This window comes from Miscanthus floridulus, chromosome 4, assembly GCF_019320115.1.
Source record: "Miscanthus floridulus cultivar M001 chromosome 4, ASM1932011v1, whole genome shotgun sequence".
NCBI classification, from domain to species: Eukaryota; Viridiplantae; Streptophyta; class Magnoliopsida; order Poales; family Poaceae; genus Miscanthus; species Miscanthus floridulus.
The window spans coordinates 104,309,894-104,326,305 of NC_089583.1; the positions used below are offsets into that span (position 1 = coordinate 104,309,894).

General features: G+C 47.1%; 1 protein-coding gene and 1 pseudogene across 1 annotated transcript; one reads left to right on the forward strand and one right to left on the reverse strand.

The window, feature by feature from the left end:
• The first annotated feature begins 239 nt into the window (after nt 1-239).
• Nucleotides 240-812, forward strand: LOC136548980 (mavicyanin-like). The gene is made up of 2 exons (XM_066540317.1): nt 240-411; nt 514-812. Exons 1-2 carry the CDS (start codon nt 240-242, stop codon nt 810-812), a joined length of 471 nt encoding a protein of 156 aa, XP_066396414.1.
• Nucleotides 813-7,332: 6,520 nt separating this feature from the next.
• LOC136548981 (uncharacterized) lies at nt 7,333-14,916 on the reverse strand (annotated as a pseudogene).
• Nucleotides 14,917-16,412: the final 1,496 nt, after the last annotated feature.

A 16,412-nucleotide genomic window follows, 5' to 3' on the forward strand; every position in this document is an offset into this window, starting at 1 on the left:
CAACAAACTACAAATGCTTGATTTGGCCCGTGTGACTCCTGCCGCCCTGAGCCTGCATCTTGGAGCCCGTCGCAGCAGTGCAGCACTGACCGATTCTTCAACATCCTGGGAACCAAACAAACAAGCTCTCTCGAAGGTCACCTATATATGCAGCTGAATATGTGCTTCTGAACTCAGGGCATCGCATACGCACAGCCAAGAAAAAAAAAAGAGTCCTGCAGGCCAAGGCATCCGTCTCCATGGCTTCCAAGCAAATGCTGGCTGCAGTGGCCGCCTCGATGGCCCTCGTCTTCCTGCCCACGCTCGCCTCCGCCACAAATCACGTCGTGGGCGACAGGCAAGGCTGGACGCTCGGGTTCGACTACGCCGCCTGGGCCGAGAGCAAGCAGTTCACAGTCGGCGACACACTAGGTACGTACTCGCAGCTGGATCGATCAAAAGCCTTATACTATATGCGACGTACATATGCACATAGGCCTCGCTCTCTGATCTGGCGACACTTCTAATATGCAGCGTTCAAGTACGCCTCCAGCTCCCACAACGTGGCGGAGGTGAGCGGGCCGGACTTCAAGGCGTGCAACAAGGCGGGGGCCACCTCTGTCTGGAACTCCGGCGACGACCGGCTCAGACTCGACAAGCTGGGCCGGAGGTGGTTCATCTGCACGGTGGGCAGCCACTGCCAGCTTGGCATGAAGCTCAACGTCACCATTCTTCCGGACACCACGCCGACCCCGCTGCCGGCACCGGCGCCGGCGCCGGAGCCGTCTCAGCCTCAGTCGTCTCGGCGCTTCCTCTCCAACTCCAACTGGTGATGGATCATGGATGCAATTGCGCAACGCTTGCCTTCCATGCCAGAGTAGCTGGTCCTCGTATTTTCAATTCTGCCCCGATCGAGCCTTTTGTACCGGACGATCTGCCATCCTGATCGAGTGGCATGTTGTAATAATAATAATTCTTGGACCCGTACGTGTGTGCTCAACGCATGAATTTCTAGGCTGGTGATGTTTTCCGTTTCCGCTGAAACACACCTTAGGCCGAGAATTTTGATATTTAGGACTCTAAAAACGTTGCTTTTCGCAGTTTTGTCATTTGTAACGTGGACTTCACAAAAATAGATCTTAAAACATGCGATACTTGATTTCCATGCTATTTTGTGTATTTTCTCCTTTTTTCTAATCTCTATACTTGTATTTGGCACTTTTTTTCTCAAATACGCAAAAGCATTGTGTATCATTATATTAAGAAGATAAAAGTTCTAAAAATACAAGAGAGGTCGTTCCCGGCCCGGCTAATACCCCAAGGGGCTACATTTTAGCTATGACATCCTTGGATCAACCTAAACTACACGCGGGCCTATGGCACCATGGCCGAAGGCCGGCGAGCTGCTCCACTAGTCATCGCCCTAGATGCTAGGAATAACTCATCGAGAGCCTCAATGTTTGCTGAAGATAGGGTGCCTTTGAAGTAGGAGTCGTATGAACGCTTAGCCGCAGAGGAACTTGGTGCTGATGGTGCCAGGAACCCCATCTTCTTCATGTGCAATCCGCCTGCTTCTAAGGGGCAAGGTCCGCTTTGGCGCTAGCTTCTGCTTAGGCGGGGTGTTGATGAGAGATGGCTGTTTAATTATCTGGACCTCCTCAGTGAACCAAGCCAAACGTTTGGCAGCCTCCCTCGGTGTGGGGCAGCTCAGTTGTTGCCTAAACACTGCCCATTGCCATGCCGTCGGCTGCTCAGCTTGCGGTCTGGCAACCATGCACTGAGCCGAAAGCAGAGTGTGCCTTCGTTGGGGTGGATGGTGGGACCTCCATCTCACCCTGGTTGACAGTTGCGCCTGCATGATCGACCTATCCTGTCGTGGTTGTCGCTGCATCAGTGGCCGGGAGCGGTTGGCTTCCACTGGCCGCCTCATGCCCCGGGGACGTCGCCGGCTTGGCTTCAGTGGCCAGCGTCGGGTATGATGCCAGACAGGGGAACATGAAAGGACAGTATTGTCTTTCTGTAAATTTGCATCTGCATGCATGGATACGAAAAGAGGCTTTTCTTGTTTCTCCGCCGTAAACCCCCGACGGTTCTTGTGCCGCGCCGTCGCCCGGCCCTCCGCCCAATCCCGCCCGTGACAGTAGACTTACAGCTACTACTAATCAAGAGTAGCTAACTAACAATAGCTATCTGCATGGATACGCCATTTCGGTGCATAATCAAGAAATGCAACTTTATATCAAATGCAGCTATTATGAACTTTGTCTTTCATTTCCTAGTGTCATTCTCTATTATGCAAAGAGAATGAAAAGATTATAATGAGAGTTTTCTCTCTAATCTTATGTAAGGATTTTTTTTAGAATCATAATGGTGTTAATGGCACATCACGATTTAGAGTTACATCAGATGGATGTAAAGACGACATTCCTTAACGGGGATTTATATGAAAACGATTATATGGCACAACCCAAAAGGTTTTGTCGTGGAAGAAAAGAACATATGGGATGTCGCCTCTTAAAATCCATTTATGGATTAAAAGTAAGTCTCTAGACAGTTGTGTTTGAAGTTGATGAAACGATAAGAAAGTTCGGGTTTTAAAGAAAATGAGAAGGACAATAGCGTTTATGCGAAGTTCAAGAATGGAAGATTTATTTTCCACATCATGTGAATATATGACATTCTACTCACTAGTAGTGATGTTAATCTGTCATTGGAGAAAAAGAAGTTTTGTCCTCAAGTTTCAATGTGAATGATCTTGGTGAAGCATCATTGGTTCTAGGAATCGAAATTCATCGAGATGGATAAAAATGGGGTAGTAGGACTATCGCAAAGACATACTTAGAAAAGATTCTAAAGAAATAAAATATGCATGCGAGTAAATCTACGCCTGCTCCTATAGCCAAGGGTAATATATTTGAGAACTTTAAGTGTTCTAGGAACCGATATGAGATCGATCAAAAGAATATGGTTCTATATGCTTTAGCTGTTGGAAGCTTGATGTGTGTATAAGTACAAGTAAGAACTTACCCTGACGTAGTTTATGTATCCGGGATATTTTGGCAGAAGTCCAGTTTAGATATAGATCACTTAAATTGAGTTGAGAACGTCTTGCAATTTTGCAAAGTATCATAGGCCTCATGCTGAGTAAGAAAGAATAAGTACTCTCAAATAGTTAAGGGTACAAAAAGTTAAGTCTTGGCGAGATGTGTAGTGAAATCCACAGCAGTTGCTAACACTCGCAGTTGAAGTATTATTGTGAAAAAGCTCCAAAAAAAACAGTTACGGTGTCATCAGTGATGCATATCATAGTATAGAAGGACAGTATTGTCTTTCTGTCAATTTGCATCTGCATGCATGGATACGAAAAGAGGCTTTTCTTGTGCCGCGCCGTCGCCCGGCCCTCCGCCCAATCCCGCCCGTGACAGTAGACTTACAGCTACTACTAATTAAGAGTAGCTAACTAACAGTAGCTATCTGCATGGATACGCCATTTTGGTGCATAATCAAGAAATGCAACTTTGGGCCTGTTCGCTTGTCTGAATTCTGGAGGAATCTGGATGGTTTGGAGGAATGCCGGATGAATTTGTGAGAGAAAAATATTGTTCCGAATAAAAATAATAAGCGGATCAAGCCGGGTTTAAGGGCACGCAAACTTTGTATCAAAAGCAGCTATTATGAACTTTGTCTTTCATTTCCTATAGTGTCATTCTCCATTACATCAGTTATATATAAAGAGCAATAGAGCATACTTGTCTATACTGGCTACTGTCATGTATGGTCCAAATTTAGCACAGTAGCTATCTTACAAAATGTACTTGAAAACAGAGTAATAACCATGTGTTTTACTGCCCAAGAAGTGAAACAGATATCCTTTTGCTACAAGAGAAACCGGCAGACACATAATACACTAATAAACCCAAATTATGGTTAATGAAGGTCTATTCACTATTCATAATCTGCCTAACTGAATACTTGTACACCACTACTTTTTGTTGCTAATGCATCTAAAAAGCTATAGTACATAAACAATGGATGGATGCGACTGAGTTAACAACAAAACATATTGTACCTGCATGAAACCTTCGTTCAGAACCAACACCGTTAGTTTGATCTCCAACGATTGGCCCAACGGCAAATCGGACCCCTTGACCGTGTCCTGATCGGGGACGCTTAACCGACCACTGGTCGGCGGGCCTCTGTCACACAGCGCTATAAGTAAAGAGAAAGGTGGGGGCCAAGGCACGCGAGACAAGGTTCACCGCCGCCACAAACCCACCAAAGAAACGCTAGAAGGCCCCATCCGATCACGGGCACGCTACAGTGATGGGAAGCACCGCCGGACGCATCGCCGTCCTCAGGACTCCACCACGCCTATGATGCTACGACACCGGCGGCCACATCGCTGCGACGCCATGGCCGCAACTGCCCTAGGGCGAGGTACATCACCAAGCCTATCTAAGTTATGCATTTACCCACTGATCTGCAACTAGAGGTTCTAAAATTCCTATCAATGGTACCAGAGCCAGGACATCTAGTGTGTAGATCGAGCGTTGGGGTAGAAAAGAAGAACGATTTTAGAAAGAAGATGGACAAATCGAAAGAATGCAAATCGGGTTTAACCCTAACCCTAACCCTAATCGGGTGAAGAAAAGAAAGAGGAAAGGGGTCTTGGTTTCGAGATGAACTCCAACCCCAACCCTAACCTGCGTAGAGTAGGTGAGGAAGATGAACAGTGGGTCTGGCCAAACCCGAACCCTAAGACCTAACCCTAGCAGAAGAAGGACGAAGCTGTGAGGGTACCTACCAGGGCTCTTTCGCCGTAGACACCACCGCCGTAGCGCGGGAAGCAGACCACGCCGTCGTATCCGCCAGCGCGCGAAGAAGAAGATCCGAGCCACCGGCCAGGAGGTCATGCCACCGCGTGGCCTACACCTCAGGCTTCGGGGTCAAGGCGCAACCGCAAGGCCGCTTGACGGCGGCACAGTCAGCCTAGGGCGAGTGTGCGCGCTGGCGAGGGGGCCTGTAGTCGCGCCGCCACACTCCTTTTCTCCGGCCTCCACGGGCTGCCGTCGCGTCGTGGTCATTTTTGACTGCGGTGCTGAGGAAGAGAAGGGGAAAGGGAAGAGAAAAGAAGAGGAGGAAGGGGAGCCGGACTTGCTCCGGTGGCTTCCTTCCTCACCGACGCCGACGGCCACCATGGGTGCTGCCGCTGACATCTGTGCGGCGCGAGAGAGAATGGAGAGAACACAAATGAGTTAGGGTTCAAGGGGGAGTCGGCCGGCGCTAGTTTATATGAAAACGATTATATGGCACAACCCAAAAGGTTTTGTCGTGGAAGAAAAGAACATATGGGATGCCGCCTCTTAAAATCCATTTCTGGATTAAAAGTAAGTCTCTAGACAGTGGTGTTTGAAGTTGATGAAACGATAAGAAAGTTTGGGTTTTAAAGAAAATGAGAAGGACAGTAGCGTTTATGCAAAGTTCAAGAATGGAAGATTTATTTTCCACATCATGTGAATAGATGACATTCTACTCACTAGTAGTGATGTTTATCTATCATTGGAGAAGAAGTTTTGTCCTCAAGTTTCAATGTGAATGATCTTGGTGAAACGTCATTGGTTCTAGGAATCGAAATTCACCGAGATAGATAAAAATAGGGTATTAGGACTATCGCAAAGGCATACTTAGAAAAGATTCTAAAGAAATAAAATATGCATGCGAGTAAATCTACGCCTGCTCCTATAGTCAAGGGTAATAGATTTGGAAACTTTAAGTGTTCTAGGAACCGATATGAGATCGATCAAAAGAATATGGTTCCATATGCTTCAGCTGTTGGAAGGTTGATGTGTGTATAAGTACAAGTAAGAACTTATCCTGACGTAGTTTATGTATCCGGGATATTTTGGCAGAAGTCCAGTTTAGATATAGATCACTGGAATTGAGTTAAGAATGTCTTGCAATTTTGCAAAGTATCATAGGCCTCATGCTGAGTAAGAAAAAATAAGTACTCTCAAATAGTTAAGGGTACAAAAAGTTAAGTCTTGGCGAGATGTGTAGTGAAATCTACAACAGTTGCTAACACTCGCAGTTGGAGTATTATTGTGAAAAAGCTCCAAAGAAACAGTTATGGTGTCATCAGTGATGCATACCATAGTATAGCTTGTCATGAGGCTTAAGGAACAGGCAAAAAGAGGTTAGGGGAATTTGTACCCGGATTTAAAAATGGTAGACAACAGCAGCAACTATTTAAAGTAAGTTAAATTCTAAGACAACAAGTCAAGTGTGCCGCCAAACACATTGAGACTAAGGTATATGTTGAAAGAAGAAAATCCAGAATCATTTTGAAAGCATTGAGCACATAAGTACCGAGTAAGTACTTGTGAATCCGCTTACCAAATGCTATCCACCCAGCGCGTTCAGAGAACACACAGTAGACATGGGTTTATGGGAAAGCCTATGATTTCTGGATACCAATGGCCTAGTTGAGTATCTATTTTAAAACAGAGAGGTGTATTATAGCTGTTAAATCTAATGGCAACTGACCGTGACGATGAGGCACGCTCTATGCACTGATCTGTGACGGAATAGGAACAAGATAAAGTAAGTAAGTTAAGTTTAAGCTATAAGGTAAGATCAAGGGGGAGAATGTTAGTTTGATCTCCAACAATTAGCCCAACGGCAAACCGGACCCCTTGACCACATCCTGATCGAGGACGCTTAACCGACCACTGGTCGGCGGGCCCCTGTCACGCAGCGCTATAAGTAAAGAGAAAGGTGGGGGCCAAGGCACGCAAAGACAAGGTTCACCGCCGCCACTGACCCGCCAAAGAAACCCTAGAAGGCCCTATCCGATCGTGGACGCGCCGCAGTGACGGGAAGCACCGCCGAACGCGTCGCCGTCCTCAGGACTCCGCCGCGCCTACGCTGCTACGACACCGGCGGCCACGTCGCTGCGACGCCATGGCTGCAACTGCCCTAGGGCGAGGTACATCACCAAGCCTATCTAAGTTATACATTTACCCATTGATCTGCAACTAGAGATTCTAGAATTCCTATCAAACACAACTATAGACTTATGTTATGGTTCACCAAGCAGGTCCCAGAAATCAGCTCATCACAAGTCTGAATGCAAGAATTAATGAAAATGTTCGGCACAAACCACCCAAGAAATTTGAAACTGGAGGACAGTAATAATATCCTTAATTTTGTATTTTAAACCGTTAGTAGAAAATTAGAAAAAATGTATAAATAACTACTCTGAATAACCAATGCGACATTAACAGTTAATCAAGCACCTCTTTACTCTTTCCAGACACAAGGTAAGTGCCAAAAATCTGATGGTACAACAGATAGTGAACTTAAAAGAAACTGATTGTTAGCTACAGAATAACAAACACTCATACAGCTATATACTAGAAAACAGACCACCAGGATTCTTCTGCTTGTTGTACATCAACACGATTTATGCAATAACCCATGCAGAAATATGGTGAGATCTTACATTTCTTTAAGCTGCAACTATGTCACCTAATTGAACATAACAATTATAAATTACAGGACAGTATCTACATTTAAACTTAGGTTACTAATTTCGTTTCAAGAGTCCAAGGATGCTCACTCCCAGAATGAATGAAGAAAAGCAGCTAATGTTCCGAGAAAGCATCATCTGTAACCCACGTCGACATGGCACATATTATGCGCCCCTTCCACCCTTCCACATCAATGACAAAGTCCTTGTGGTAGCTTTCCTTGACCTTATTCCTCACAACCTTAACAATATCTGGATCCAAAGGCAGCTGTCTCAGCCCTGCCCGGTGGTTCCGCACTTGCCATTGCTCGTATGTCTCGTGGCGCTCAACCCTATCGGAACCCTCACAGGCAATGACATTCATGGCAAACCTTCCAAAGAGGTCCGATCTTGAATGGTATGCCAAACTGTCGGGCACATTTGCTGAGCCGGCGTCCGATCTCTTCAATATGAGCAGCTGGGCGGAATCCAGGCAGGGGAAGATCAATGCCGGTGATCCTCACCTCCGGTGGTCCCCTTCCCAAGTAGACAAAATGCCAAGGAAGCTTGGCCACTGGATCCCGTCACGCATGCCATAGTCTACAATGTGCAGTTTTGTCCTCCCTGCAATAACATTGGCAATGGTCATGTTGGAGAACTTGTACGCCATCATCTTGAATCAGCAAACTGTTAGGTACAGCTGATAGGCTTTAAGGATATCCACTTGCGAGGTTCGCTTTGACATGAGCGACTTGTAAACCTGGCTTCCTGTGCCTGCCAGTCGTGCCTCTAATCCATCTGCAAAACAATGTGCCAACCTTTGACTGGCATCTCCCCTCGGTGAGGAATGCTGCTTGATCTGCTTAAGTAGCATGGCCGCACTCCAACGATCGTCCATCGAAATGGCCTGTGCACAGTGAATAAGCAATGTGTGGAAGTCCACTGCCTCATTCAAGCTCTGCCTTCGTAGTGCAGACTTCCAATTGCCCTTCCTCACGAATTTCCCATCCTCGCTATCCATAGTGATGTCCAGACCCAGCATTCCATTGAGGCACAAGCGATACTCATTGAGAATTATTTCATCAATTATCTCATCTGTTTCCTCCAGCTCCAGCACCATCAGCTTGCTGTTCCTGCTCACCTCTGCATTCTCCAAATCCTGCCGTTACACCGGTTCTTGCGGCCCCGGCCATTACTGATTCCTTGGAATGTTAACATTCTGTCCACCTGTCTTCATTCATCGCATGGCCTGGGACAAAGACTTGTGGTAGCTTGCAGCCTCGAGCCTCGATGAGAAGGCTGCTGTCAATGGGCAAGAATTTTTTGGCCTCCTCCATGCCCCTGAGGAACGCCTGGTTGAGCATGTCCATGTTTACCCTGTTCTGGCCACTGAAGATGGTCGAGGCCAGCGCGCCGTGTTCCCTGTCTCCGGTAGGAGAGGAGGTGGTCGATGTAGTCGTCTCCTCGGGGCCAGCCAACAACTCCGAACACTGGATGCCGGCGCCGCCGCAATTCCGGAACGCGCTGGCCTCGTCCACACTCTGATGGAATCTCGCGCTGGCGGTGTCTTGTTGGGGCAACAAGAATTGGTTGGGATCATCTGCGGTGAAGCCGTCGATTCCCGCTCCCATGTCTGGGCAAGGCGAGGACAGGAGCAGCTGGGAGAACTCGGCCGGATCGTAGGGCCAGGTGGCGTTGTTGGCGAACGCAGGGACGCCGGAGGATGGCGGAAGGGTGCAGGCGGCGCTTCCATCGTTGTTGGTGGCGAAAGAATCGGAGGCGGCGCTTGGGTCGGAGAGGATCTGAGCAAATGGCTGCTGGGTTTGGAGGAGCGCTGGGTGGTCGGGATAGTGGTACAAGAACTTTTCGTCGATGTCCTCCTCCATGAGGATGCGCGAGATGAAGGATAGCGCGAGGTCGTCCGTGGAGGCCGCCGGGTCCTCTTCGCTTGGCGTCGGGGGAAGGTCGAAGAAGACGGAGGGGGAGAACGGCTCAGGCTCGGGTCCCCCTGCCCCCGGGAATTCCTCCGGCGTGGCGGCCCTGCCTGACTGGCGGTAAAAATCGAAGCTTTTTTATCCGGTTGATGACGATTATGGTAGGTTTGCAGTGGAGAAAACATGGAGACGATGGAAAGGGACCGAGGGCATGTTTAGTTTGCAAAATTTTTAATGAAATGGTACTGTTGCACTTTCGTTGTTATTTAGCAATTAGTGTTCAATCATAGTCTAATTAGGCTTAAAAGATTCGTCTCGTGAATTTCGTCTAAACTATGTAATTAGTTTTATTTTTTATTTATACTTAATGTTTCATGCATACGTCAAAAGATTCGATGTAACGAGGAATCTTAAAATATTTAGCAAAACGAAGTGCAACTAAACGGTACCCAAATTGAGGTAGCAGTGGTGGAGGGTAGAAGATGGCGTCGGAGGGGACTGGGTAAGTCAAGCAGGGAACCTTCGTGGAAGGCGTCGGATACGACTGCGGTGGCGGCAGCCACAGTGGAGGTGGAGCCATTGGAGTGTCAGTTTCTCACTTGCTCTACAGTAGTACAGTTGATTGAGGCGAGGCAACCGATTAGCGACTAGCGAGTGGGGTCACGAGTGTCTTTGCAAGTGACCACTGACCATGGACATAAATACCATTGTTGAGGTCATTTGGGTTCTTTGAACGGAGAATTTTGGTACCGATACATTTTAAGGTAGCGATTTTTGACTTAGATACGTGAAGTGTACTTGGAGACGATAACTGGCTATTAAAATTCGGTCTTTTAAACATTATTAGGACCGAAATGTTTTTTTTTCTAGAAAGGACGGTAAAAGTTTTGCCGTCATTTTATTAGATGATAGAAAAGGAAAAAAACTGCACAAGAAATTTAAAAAACACGGCAAAACTAGGATTTGCCGCTGCAGGGCCTCCCCATCTAAAACTGAAAAAAAAAACAAGAGTTACAACTAGGGAACAACTACTGAAAACCGAGAAACAGGCTAGCACTGATCCACTGGAGAGGCCATGAACTTCTACCAGCAAGACATAGGGACCAAAACTACTACTCCACTACTGAACATGCTGTTCTTCGTTCCTTGATGAACAAAGCCGGTTCTTTTTTCTTATGTAATAGCTGGATCACTCTCTGAACATATAGGAAGTTATCATGTATACATTGATAAAAGCATTTTGTGCGTGGGAAACCAACTCGTTCATATGTGGTGCCAGTCTTATTGCCAGGAGTTTTGTGATGATTTTGGAGACGCTGTTAATTAGGCTAATGGGTCTATAGTCTGATATGTTTACTGGGTCTTGTTTCTTTGGCAGTAGCACTATGTTTGCCTCATTGAAAAGGTGCATTTTAGATGTCTTGTGATTGTAGAATCCCAACACCGCCTCAAAGAGACCATTCTTGACTATGCCCCAGCATTTTTTTTTAGAATAACGCCTTATTTAGTTGGACCCTAAAATCTAAAAAAGTGCTACAGTACCTGTCACATCGAATGTTTGCGGCTTGTGCATGGAGCATTAAATATAGACGAAAAGAAAAACTAATTGCACAGTTTGGTGGGAAATTACGAGACGAACGTTTTAAGCCTAATTAGTCCATGTTTGAACACTAATTGCCAAATAAAAACGAACGTACTACAGTAACCTCAAAATCCAAATTCCAGGAACTAAACAAGGGCTAACCCGATGAAGCCATCCGGCCCCGGGGCTTTCTCTGACGGTAGTGATTTGATTATGGAAAACAGCTCTTGTATCGTGAACGGCATATCCAAGTCTTCTAGATTGAATGGAGTATATCCCAAGGCTTCCCAGTTAAGGCGGCGTGATCTGCTCGTGTTCGTTCCCACTGCCTTCCTAAAATAATCAACAGCCACTCTCATCTTGTCTTGCCGTGTTGTTGCTGTCCCATCTTCACTATGCAAAGCGCTTATGAATGTTTTTTTTCCTCCTTGCGTTAGCATATATATGGAATAGGCGAGTATTAGAATCACCTTCCCTAATCCACTTTACTCTGGAATGTTGTTTTGCTCTTGCCTTCTGTACTGCCGCCATCCCCAGAGATTTTGCTTTTAGAAATTTCTTAAATTCCAATTCTTCCGGCGTCAGTGTTCTCTCTTGTGCTTTTTCTAACTCAAGCAAGATGATCTGTAGAATTGCCGACCTTATTTTCCATTCACTGAATTGTGCTCTTCTCCACACTTTGAGAGCCCTCGCAGTTCACATTAGCTTGACGTGCATACGCAACATAGCATTTTGGGAATTCACTGGTTGTTCCCAAGCTGTTTGTACTATGTCCATGAAGCCTGGCATGTTTACCCAAAATGCCTCAAACCGGAAACCACAATAGAACTCAAAAGAGGTATCTCCTTGAAGGAAAAGTGGGCAATGATCCGATCCTACAGATGCAAAGGCCTGTAGATCTGTCCGTGGAATTTTGTGGAATCCCCACCTGATTAATTGCTTGATTAAGAGTTAAGACAACAGCCTTACAGCATTGGCTTGGCAGCCTACATGGTTTAGATTTTAGAATGTACATCATCAAGTACTAAGTCATTTGTATAGCATCCTGAAACAGCCGACGCCAGGCATCAGCGATTGGCTTTTGTCTCCGTGGCAGCCTTGCCTTCCACAGCTTTGCTTCAGTTGAACAAGAGATTAGCATCTGTCTGAGAGTGAGCGTCTCATCTCTGAAGACCGTTCCATTCCGACGTTTCCAAATCTGCCAGCAACATAGCGCCACAAGCATGCTTTGTTGCTGTTGTGGGGCAGTGTTAATCCTCAGGAAAGAGTGGATGTCTCGGGCAGCGACTGGTGATTGAGGCAGCTATACCCCTAATGCCTCCCAAAATTCAGTGGCCTTCACACATCCGAACAGGAGATGTTCAGTTGTCTCCTCCATAGCGCCACAGATACTGCACGCCGGGCTGTCAATAATGTGCTTCTTGTATGAGTTAGTTTTGCACTGAATTCTGCCTTTTTGCACTAACCACATGAATAGTTGGACCCTTGGTGGAGCCTTATTATGCCAAATGAATTCAGACGCTGGATCAGAAGTTTTGCCCCTTGCATTCAGAAGTTTATAAATAGCCGAGGTGTCAATTTTCCCAGGTCCAGAGCTAAATGGGGACTGTCGTTGATCCTCTTCGCTTTCAGACAATGCAGTTTGCCGAATAATTGATCTTACTTGATCTAGCTCCAAGACAGCCTGTGCCGACAACCGTGTGACGAAAGAGTTCTACAGATTGAAGTGGATCGCCTGGCTGACAGATGCTTCTTTCTGAGTGCACTGGGAAAAAAGAGCCGGGAAGCGGTCAGCCAAAGCTTCATCATCGTTCCAGACATCGATCCAGAACAAGGTTGATCTTCCATTTCCCAGAGCAACAGTCGTAATTGCCTGGTATAGAGGAAGTATTGACCTCAACATATCCCAGTGGGATCCTTGCGGGTCACCCCTCAGAGTTGCCATGCTGGTTCGTTGTCTTATCCATTGAGCCCAAGCCGAGGAGTCTGTGCTATGCACTCTGTGAACGAGCTTTAGCAGCAGGCAAACATTGTGTGTTCCTAGATCCTTGATACCCAAACCTCCAAAATCTTTTGTGGTGCAAGCGTTTTGCCAAGCAACCAGACATTTTGAAGGGGAGGTGGTTTGCTCATCGGCCTAGAGGAAAGCTCGGCGCAATTTGTCAATTTGATGTAGAACTCCAGGAGGTACTTGCATGCAAGACATAACATAGATGAGCTTGCTATCGACGACTGAATTGATGAGGACTACTCTGCCCATAGTGTTTAGGAGGCTAGCTTGCCAGGAAGATAAGGATTTCTCTGTTCTTTCAATGTAGGTGCTGAACACTGAATTTAGCAATTTAGTTGCTGAAAGTGGCAGACCCAAGTAGTTCTGTGGGAAGACCACCAGCTTGCAATCCAGCACTTGTGTACATTGCTGCACTAAGGCGTCATCCAAGTGAATAGGAACAGCTGAGCTTTTGTTGTAGTTGATTGCTAGCCCAGTCGCCCTTGCAAAGAGATCGAGGATGGTCTTCAGCTTCTGAACTGCCCTTAACTCTCCTTTTAGCACGATGAGCGTGTCATCAGCATACTGAAAAACTGCACAGGGGGCCGTTTGATCAACTGGGTGCCGGATTACGTCGGCAGCGTCCTTGATCAATGCTTGGAGAGTATCAGCCACCAAGAGGAAGAGGTAAGAGGACAAAGGGTCCCCCTGACGAAGTCCCCGTTTGCCTGTAATCCATGTCCCCGGACACCCATTTACAAGGACTACAGTTTTGGAAGATGAAAGCATACACTGAATCCAATTCCTCCATTTTTTTGAAAAGCCTCGTGCCTGCAAAACCAGGTCTAATCCTTCCCAACTTACAGTGTCAAACGCCTTCGCAAAATCCAACTTGATCACCAAGGCCGGGAGCTTTCTTTTCTTACAAGTCCGCACCACCTCAGCAGCATAGACAAAAGTCTCAGCAATTGATCTTCCTTTGAGGAAACCAGTTTGGTTTAAATCAATTAGATTGCCAATTTCCCGCTGAAGTCTTCTTGTGAGTGTCTTTGCTATGATTTTGACAGAGGCGTTCTGCAAGCATATTGGCCGGCATGCATCAACTGCTGTAGCCGCAGGAAGCTTAGGAATGAGAACCATGTGCAAGCGATTCACCCTCTCCAGCTGCACCTCTCCATTGTAGAAACTGTTCATGAAAGCCATTACTTCCGGCTTAACTGTGTGCCAAGCTGCTCTATAGAAAGCAGGCCCGAAACCATCAGGCCCAGGAGCACTATTTCTGTCCATAGAAAGCATTGCTAGCTTTGTTTCCTGCTCCGAGAAAGGCTCAGTAAGCGCGGTTGTCGGCAACTGACTACCATTGAACAGTGCTGTAATATCAAAATCCCAGCTGGTGTCTGCTCTTGTTCTGATGATAGAACTGAAGAAGGTCGTAAGAGCCTGAACTTTGGCATCATGGCTGGTTAGCTGAACATTCTAAACCTCAATGACCCGAATGCTGTTGCTTCGCATTCGGACAGTGGCCTGGGCGTGGTGAAAAGAAGTGTTGGCATCACCCTCTTTGATGGCTCTGAATTTGCTGCGCTGCTTCCAATAGGCAGCCCTTTGTTTGATTGCAACAGCAAGGCTGTCCTGACATAGCCGACGAACCTGCAACTCATGAGCCGATAGGTTTCGAGTATCTTTAAAGGTGTCAAATAGAAGAATAAGGAATTTGCAGTTTTGAATAAGATCTCTTGGTGCCCTGATACGCCGAGACCAGACCTTGGCAGCTGCCCGAGTCGACTTGAGACAAGCCGCAAGGCGACCCGCAGCAGAACGCCACTGTTGAACGCCACTGTTCTCTTGGTTGCCCGAGTCGACTTGAGCAGCAGAACGCCACGCTGGGAGAACCGATGGGAGGAAGGACGAGTTGTGAAGCCATGCGTTTTCAAACCGGAAGGCTTTAGGTTTGGGAATTGTGGATGACATGGATAAAAGAATTGGAGTGTGATCAGAGGTTGGTTTTGGTAGAGGAGATAGGAAAGTGTTAGGAAATGTAGTGGTATGTTATAGGTTTACAAAGGCCCTATCTAAAGTGGCTTGGATTGGCTCCGGTTGGCCATTGGACCAAGTGAAGGTTCTGCCAAGAAGAGGAATTTCGATTGCAGCTAGCTGCTGAATGGTGTCGTCGAAAGCATTGACAAGAGATTGGTTCACTAAGCCATTGCTTTTTTCAGCAGGTGAACGAACCAAATTAAAGTCACCAATTATCAGCCATGGACCAGAGATCACCGGCTAATTGTAAGTAGTTCAGCGAGGAATGCACTAGACAGGCGATGATCAGGAGGAGCACAGATGTTAGTAATCGTAATTGAATAACCAGAGACAGTGGATTGGAAAGAGGTAGTAATAGAGTATTGGTGATTGAGAGTAGCAGAGACATCCCAGAGGGCAGCATTCCAAGCAGTACGCATCCCACCTCTAGTCCCATCAGCAGGATTAAAGGCAAAGCTGTTTGCTAGTGGCAGAGGCAAGAAGGTTTTTGCTTTGAAGTTATTTATGTCGGAAAGTTTAGTTTCTTGTAAGCATAGAATGGAAGGGGTTGCCGCCTGAATTGCATCACGGACCAACCTGCACTTGTCTGAGTCACCTAGACCACGAGTGTTCCACGAAAGAATAGGAAATGAGCGCATGCTTAAGCTATTCATCGTAAGGATAAGTCCACCCCGGGTACAACAGAAGGTAAAGCTCAGCACAATTTAAACTTAAGATTACATGATAGATAGGGTGGTACAGGTAACTTTGGTGTCCCAGATAGCATCGGACACCACGATCAGACCCAAGGTAAAGGGCATTCATTCGATCACGTCTGACACCACACCGACAGAAACGGCATCAGAGCAGATACCAGCCTTGGTCACCAGCTTGCGCAGGTCAGTGACCACCATAGGGAGCTTGTTGCAAAAAAAGGATGTTGCGTTTGGCGACGTGCTTATGAAGGCCCAGGGAACACCCAGAGAGGGCGTTCACGAGAGCCTTGCGGCGCACAGCCGCGCTGGTGGAGTCAATATAGGTGCCGTTGGACTTGGCAGCTATGCGCGCGCTAGAACGTGACGGCGCAGCTGGCGGAGCCCTGGGCCTGGCACGGCGCTTAGCAGGTTAGACGCCCCAGCACCAGAGTCGCCAGAGCAAACGTCGGTGCAGAGTGACCCAGAGGCTCATGTTAGGTTGATCTCCTCCCGACTCGGTCCAACGACCGAGTCGGAGCTCTGATCCGTGCCCTGATCGGGGGCGCCCAACCAAATCATGGTTGGTGGGCCCTCATCACACAACGCCATATAAAAAGAGGTGGGAGGCTGGGGCACTTGATACGAGGTTCACCTGAGGTGCCAGACACCCCACCAACAAAACCCTAATCCGATCTAGAGAGGGGGCGCT